We start from the raw sequence: 7,569 nt of genomic DNA, 5'->3' as shown, positions 1-7,569 counted from the left end.
CGCCGAGGAGGCGGGGAGGGGGGCGCCGAGGGGGCACAAGAGTGGGGAAAAAGTGCGGAAAGAAGCAACAGCCGCTCCCCCCCGAGCCCAGAAAAGTGGGCGCCGCGTCCCGGCCGCCCGCCCGCCCGCGCCGGGGATGCGGCGGCGGCGGCGGCTAACGGTCCAGCGAGGCGGCAGGGGCGGCGGGAGCCGCTAGGCGGAGAGACCAGGTAAGAGACATAACGGTTCAGGGAGAGCGGGCGGCCGCGGCGCGGCTCCGGCGGCGGCGGCCCGGAGGGGGGCAGAGAGCACTACTTTCTACTTTCCCACTCCACTTGGCCCGTCCCTGCCCGGCCGCCCCCAGCCCAGCTCGCCCCCCTCGCCCTCGGGGGCGCACCGGCCGCCCGGCTCCCCCTGACTCCGCCGCTCCCCGGTCCCCTCCGCCACTCACCGTTATTGCGCCGCGGGTTCGCCTGCTTTCTGCGCTTACACCTGGGGCCATCCGCCATGATCCTCTCGCTTGTGTCTAAATGCTCGAGTCACCTCCTCCCCCTCCCTCCCTCCCCCTTCCCCCCCCCCGCCCCTCCGCCTCCACCCCTCCCCCCTCCCCACCGCACCTGGTTTACGACACTCGCGGCTTTACGACATCACCTTCCTTACACCTAGAGCCACTCGCTCTACGGCCGGAACCTTGTTGCTAGGGAGAGGACGGTTTGCGGCAGACGGGGGAGCAGCTGAGTTTGCATGGAGGGGCGAGGAAAAAGTTTCCTCCAGGTGTCGCGGGCGGGGGTGGCGGGGTGGGGGCGCGGGGGAACCGTGCGGACGTGGTCCGAAGGGCGACTGGCCGTCGGAGCCGAGAAAGGTAAAATAGGAGCTCTGAACTGGCCACACCCGCTGCGGCCGCCAGGGGCACGTTCGGGTCTAGCTGATTCTCGCCGTTATCCCGTGCCCTCGGAGCCGCCCCCGGAGTGGCGGGATCGACCTGTCTTCCTTCTGCCTTACGGGGGGCGGGGTGGAAGGGGGTGGCGGTTCACGCAACCCCGGCCGCCCGGGGATGCCTCGCAATCGAGGGGCGGGCAGGCGGGTCTGGCGGGCGGCTGGTTCGGGACACGCGGCGTCCCGAGATTCCCTGACCCCGCACGTCGGACTCCCTGCCCCTCCTCGGACGCACGGTTCCCCTCCCCGCCCCCGAGCAAACCGGGGGTGGGAAGTGACTTCAACGAGGTAGAAGTTCAGCTGGACTGAAAGAGGGGCGAGAAGTTCCGCTTGCGAACCACCTCGGCGGTGAAGCGGAATGAGTAATCCCCACGCCGGCCTGTCTCACTTCCTCCTGCGCGCTGGGCGCTCACCTGCTGTCACCTCGGCCGCCCCCGCCCCCAGGCCGCGCCCTCCTCCCTGAGGCCCCCCCCACCCCCCAGTACCTCGGCCAGATCCGAGGTCCGCAGACTTAAGAGTTAAGGTGTTAACAGGCCACAATTTAGTATCTGGGAAGGCAGCGGTCGCTGTGCAGAAACTTATGGCGTGAAACGAGGGCTGGCAGGTGTGGTCTTGGCAGGTGATGGATGGCGATCTTATCTCGAACTGCGTACAAGTTCACGGATTTCTGAAAGACCACGTAGATACCAGCACAAATACCAAGAAGGTCACGTCTTCAGTATTCAGTAGAGACTTTGCTCTCCCCTCCTCCCCGCCTTCAAACGAGGAAATGTCTTTGGGACCAACTTGAGGGAATACAGCTGAGCTGTGTTTCGAATAATAAAAGAGTTATAAATGAACATTGTAAGAGATGATAGATAAAGAAGTTGAGAAGACTGAAACGTCACAAAGTATTAGAAGTAACAGTTAACCTGGCACAGTGCTGTCACAGTAGGTGCTCAACAAATTTATGCCTATGATTTTTGTCATGCCGACGGCAGGACTTTTTTATTATGTTAATTTTTTGAACACCGTCCAAGCTTTTGGAAGATTCATTAATAATCTCTCCAAACCTTTCATCTGAAATAAATTTACAGCTGAAGTCTAGTAATTTAAAATTAGAAAGTTTAATCCTGAATATAGATGAAAATTTTCTCTCCCACGTTTGCTTTGGCATTTTGATAAGTGGATGTGTTATTTATTGGTGCATGAAAGGGGACTGTAACTGTTCTTTGCTGTGCTTTATGTCTGTGTGTCTGGTCTCTTCCTCAGTACCAAAGCTAGAATCATCACTCTTAATGATCAGCTTAAGTACAGGCAGTCCTGATCTCGTCAATCCCATGTTCACCGAACTTGTACATGTGAAAACCAGAACGAGGCTCATGCATTGCTTGGTTCAAGCGGTAATTTTTCCCTACCCTCCCAAAAGCTGTGTTCTTCAGTTGCAGGCTTCTGAATCAGCTTAGACTTTATCCCTTGCTGACATCCCTGCCCCACCTCTCAACACACACACACACACATCCCTGCCCCACCTCTCAACACACACAATCACACATCCCTGCCCCCCCTCAACACACACACACACCATCTCCCTGACCCACCTCTCAACATACACATACACATCCTTGCCCCTCCTCTCAGCATACACACACATCCCTGCCCTGCCTCTCAACACACACACACACCCACACACACCCTTTTTTTACAGCTACCCAGAGAAAGGGGAAAAAAGTACATTTCACTTAAACTTAGGAAGTATCACACCTTTTTCTGAAGTAACCTGTCCTGATCCACCTACTAAGCTTTCTTCTGTGTTCATGGGAGTCTGCTCAGTTGTGTTGGGCTCTTTGCAATCCCATGGACTGTAGCCTGCCAGGCTCCTCTTTCCATGGGATTATCCTGGCAAGAATCCTGGAGTGGATTGCCATTCACTCTTCCAGGGGATCTTCCTGACCCAGGGGTCGAACCTGCATCTCCTGTGTCTCCTCATTGGCAGGCAGGTTCTTTACCAGTGAGCTGCCTGGGAAGCCCCTTCTGTATTCATCCTCACCTTGAAACCAGATACCAAGTGAAGGAATAAACCAAGTAGGAGTTAAACCGTCTTTGATGGTTAGTGGTTTACTTAGTTTGGGCCAGACTATTCAGCTCCTTGCAGACAGATACCTTTTTTCCACCTTTTGCTTGCTTGTTCATTTCTGTGCCCTCAGTACCTGGCAGGGAACCTAGTCACATAGCAAATACTTGATAAGTAATTTTTTTTTAAGTTAGTACTATTGACCTTTTATGGATCTGTTCTTGGCTATAAACTAAGGGTGGTTAATCTGCCTTCATCACATTAATTCTTAGGGGCTGTTGAAATTATGGATGTGAAAGCCATTTACTGTCATTTATATCCTGCCTTATTTTGAAAATTATGGCTCTAGATTTTAGATTCTCCACAGCCATTTTTCCCCCAAATGATTAATCCTGCTCCTGTTTTTTAAATATGTGCAGGAAATACTGATATACCAAATTTTATAATACAAAATTTCAGTTTTTAAAAAAAAATCCTGTAGTAATGGGTTAGTGGAGGACAAAGGATCCTGGCATGCTGCCGTCCGTGGTATCACATGGAGTCAGACATGACTTAGCAACTGAACAATAACAACAGTTAGATTGTAAACATAATATATGTTTAAATGCACTTTATTTACTATGATGTTCCCCAAATTATTGAACTCTAAGCTTTAAACCTGATACCTATGTGATGGTTGCTTCTTATCTCTTAAATATAACTGAAGAATTGGGAAAAAATCTTGTGAAGAACTTTAGAAAAGGAATTTTTAAATGTTTTAAGATTTGGGTTTGTTTAGTCAATTATACTTCAAAATTTAGGTTTCCTTAAACAAAATGGGGATACTAGTTAGAGTTTAACATGTGCCCTGTACTGTTGGTTTTTAGTATTTGTGGTGTCATTATACAATGTATATTCAATGTGTACTCCTAATTTTAATGTCACTGAAATGTTAACACTGCTTCTGGAGAGCACTGGGATTGCACATGCTGAAGGAGAGGTATTCTGCTAAAAATGAATTACTGTAATCTTTTCTAAATTTACAGGGAAAATGTAAATCGGTGGAATATTTTCAATATTGAGTTTTTTCTATAAATTTTTCATAAATCCTTTGCACCTGCTATTCGCATTCCATGTAAGATTCATGTATACAGTAGGATAAAATTTGACATAGTTTAAAATGTGCATATTTCATGGTGTTCCACTTGGAGCACATGATTTCCACGTAGCTCACTTTCTGAACACACTCGAGAAGTAGAATATTCTGTGTGTGCATCTTCTGTTGCTCAGTGGTGTCTGACTCTTGCGACCCCATGGGCTGTAGCTCGCCAGGCTCCTCTGTCCATGGGATTTCCCAGGCAAGACTACTGGAGTGTGTTGCCATTTCCTCCTCCAGGATAATATTCTATAATCTTTGTCAAAATAAGAAATCAGTTATTTTCATGGAAAGATAATATATCTATTTCATGAAATAAGTTGACTACATTAACTTGTAATTTTAAAAAAATCTTAAAGTCTTGAAAAGAATCCGTCTGAGACATGTTATCCATCAAAGGAAAGAATGTAGAAGCCCCGCAGAGAGGTGCTCTCAGTCTGTGGCTCAGTAGTGACCCGGGATGTGTGCTTCTCGGGGATTCAGAGAGGGCAACTCTGCGTCACCGCGTCTGGAAGTAAACATGGCTACCATGTGATGCAGAACCAACAGCTGGCCTAAGGACCCACACGCACTTTTCTAATGAAGCCTCCCAGGAGGCAGTAATAGGGACAGGTGTCCTCAAACCTTCATATGATTTTATTATATATTGCATCATGAAACAGATTTTCCCTCTCTGGGGAATAAAGCTCCTATTTTTCATGTAAATTTCTGAAATCTTAACCCCTGGGGCTTCTTATTTGGAGGACAGTTTTTCAGGAACATTTCTAACAGATGTTAAGTATAAATAAATGCAGACAGAATTGTTTGAAGGCAGTTAATGAACATCTAAAAAGTAGTTTCTATAAAATCACAATACTTAAAACGATTGCTTTCAAAGGCTGCCTCTACAGAAGATAGGTCATAGTTTCTATTACTGAAATCCTTTATGAACATGAATAGCATTTTTTTCGTATACTTAACAACTATAGGTAGGTAATTTGCACTAGAGATGGGGAGGCAACGTGCATGTTTAGGATTTGATGGAATTTTAAGAATCTTGTGGTATCGGAGGTCTGATATCAGGTTTCTACTGCTGTTTTTTCCCTTTTGTCTCAATGTATTTCTTTTCTCTGTCATCTTGGCTTATTTTTTGCAGCTGATTGGTTCTGCTACAGAGTATTACTATTTCTTTGACCTACAGTCCTGGCCTTCTGTATTCCACAGACCTTCAGTTATAATCATTGCCTCTATTCCATCCTTTCAGTATACATATTAAGAATATTTGCAGTCAGTAACAGGTTTTAGATGTCCCATCATTGTGTTATGCTCACATGGAACAGTCAGCAATTAGAAACACTGTGTTCAGATAGATCCACAGCTTTAAGGCTCCTGATCAGGCACTTCTCATTTTTTCATCTTATACCTCAATTTCTTTGCTCCCTCTTGTTGTCTCACTTAAATAAATAGATCACACCTGTGCCCCTCTGGACTGTCTCACGTGTTAATCATTCTCTTTATCCCAGGTCTAGCCCAGATCTCTTTGGGTCAGTTCCCTTTCTGTTTTTGTTCAAGGTTTTTTTAATCATCCCCGCCCTGTAAAATGCTTTTACAGAAAAATTTTATGAAGAATGAAAAACTGCTGGTTATCCTCTGACCCTCAGAATTCCTTCACTGCATTTCTGTGCCGTGAAAAACTGGTTTCTGTGGACCACATCCCCCAAGCCCCTTTGCCCTTTGGTTTCTGTTCGGTTTCAGCCAGTTTGGAGGCATTGGCAGATGATCAGAGGAAGGAAAGAGAGAGAGGTCAGGATATTAATTTAACCTTCCCCACACGCCCTCCTGCCTGTCTGTGGCTTTTGGCAGAAACTTCATTCCTCTACCTAAGGCCATGGCTTGGGTCAGACAGTCCTGTCCCATGGCTACAGGTCTTAGCAAGTACCAGAAACGGCTCCTTCCCTTTGTCCCCTCAGGCCTAGAGATGGCCATGGCTTCCTCCTTATAGTTGTGAGTCCTTATCCCTTGCTGGTTCCCCTAATGCCTTCCCACATCACTGTAAGAGTCTCTTTATCAGACTCTCTTCGATTTACCCTTGGAGTGTGCCATCTGTTGCCTGCCAGGCCCCTGAGTTGTACACACCTAGAAATGTGTTTTTATCCTATTTCTAATCAAGAATTGTTTCCATGAATTACAACACTAAAGTTTGAATGTGAGGTAGATGCCTTATGTCATCATTGTCAGGCATATACTCATATCCTAATAAGTGTACATGCAAAATCTGGCAGATGCTGCGTAGAATGTGCTGGAGTCTACGACATACACTTATTCAGTTACTGTTTTTGTCAGGAAGCCTCCTGCCTTGGTTGATCTAAAGTAAGAGAAACTGCTTTCATATGCTTCAAACAATGGGCCGGGGGAATTAGTGCTTCAGTAGTAAGATGGAGAAAATGGTTGTTCTCATCAGTTTCTTCAATAATGGAACCATCCACGCTTATCACACGGCCCCGGAATGGTCCTTGCACCTACCTCACTGCTACTGTGCTGCTCAGTCCTGGTCTGTGAGTGATGTGCTGGTTGATGAAGTCTCAAGAGAAGTGGTTCACCATTCCTTCTCTTTCTGCTGGCTGGAATCAGACCTGCTGGCCAGAGTACCGTCAGGTTAAGGAAGGCACACCAACAAGATAGAGGAGCCTGAGTCCCTGACGCCACAGGAAAGCTTGTAACTTCTGCCTCCAGGTCTCTGTTACAGAGACAAGTCAACTGACATCTTTTTTCAGCTGCTGTTGTGGGTTTTCTGTCACATGCAGCCAAAGTTAATCCTGTTTGGTATAGGTATGTGAATTAGTTTCCTGTTACTGCTGTTAAAAAAACAAAAAACAAAAAACACAAACTTGGTGGCTTAACACAAATACATTATCCTACGTTTCTGGAAATCAGAAGCCAGAATGGGGCTCACTGGACCAAAATGAAGATGTTGGCATGATTGGGTTTCTGCTGAAGGCTCTAATGGAGAAACCATTTCCTGGCCTTTTCCAGCTTCCTAGGTCCCTCCCCATCCTTCGACTCTTGGGCAGCTTCCATCTTCAAAGCCAGCAGCACCGGGCAGAGCCCATGCATGTCATGCTGCCCGATCACTGGCTCTAATCCTGCCTCCCTCTTCCACGACTGAGGGCCTTTGCGATCAGATTAGGTCCACCTGGCTCATTCAAGGTGTCATCCCATTTTAAGGTCAGCTGATTATGATTAGGCTTATCCCATCTGCACCCTTATTTTCTCTTTGCCTGATGACCTGACGTATACATCCAGTCTGTGCCCAGGACATTAGGGCATAGACATCTTTGGGAGGCACTATGCCTCCCAAAGGATGCAAGCTTTAAGCTTTGTGATTGAGAAGTATGTTTGTGTTGATTAATCAGTTCATCTTAATTGATAAGCAGCTATAAAGCATTTCACTAAGTGGTCATTTTTTATATAACATTTAGCATTGGGC

The 7,569-nt window shown here is 47.0% G+C and overlaps 1 protein-coding gene across 6 annotated transcripts in view; it reads right to left on the bottom strand.

The window, feature by feature from the left end:
* Nucleotides 1-540, bottom strand: part of ZEB1 (zinc finger E-box binding homeobox 1) — a 198,817-nt gene extending 198,277 nt beyond the window's left edge. For 3 of the 6 annotated variants that reach the window (XM_040248042.1, XM_040248041.1, XM_040248043.1), the window contains exon 1: nucleotides 431-534. In XM_040248042.1, the coding sequence (XP_040103976.1) occupies nucleotides 431-488 (58 nt within the window). In that variant the 5' untranslated portion in view covers nucleotides 489-534. Of the gene's footprint in view, nucleotides 1-430 lie in introns of all 6 variants that reach the window. The other 3 variants (XM_040248040.1, XM_040248045.1, XM_040248044.1) reach the window with 3 other exon arrangements.
* Between the last annotated feature and the right edge of the window lie 7,029 nt (nucleotides 541-7,569).

The sequence above is a fragment of the Oryx dammah genome, unplaced genomic scaffold (assembly GCF_014754425.2).
Source record: "Oryx dammah isolate SB20612 unplaced genomic scaffold, SCBI_Odam_1.1 HiC_scaffold_10, whole genome shotgun sequence".
Classification (NCBI taxonomy): domain Eukaryota; kingdom Metazoa; phylum Chordata; class Mammalia; order Artiodactyla; family Bovidae; genus Oryx; species Oryx dammah.
The sequence above is the reverse complement of the archived record's forward strand: the minus strand, read 5'-3'. Positions and strand labels throughout refer to the sequence as shown.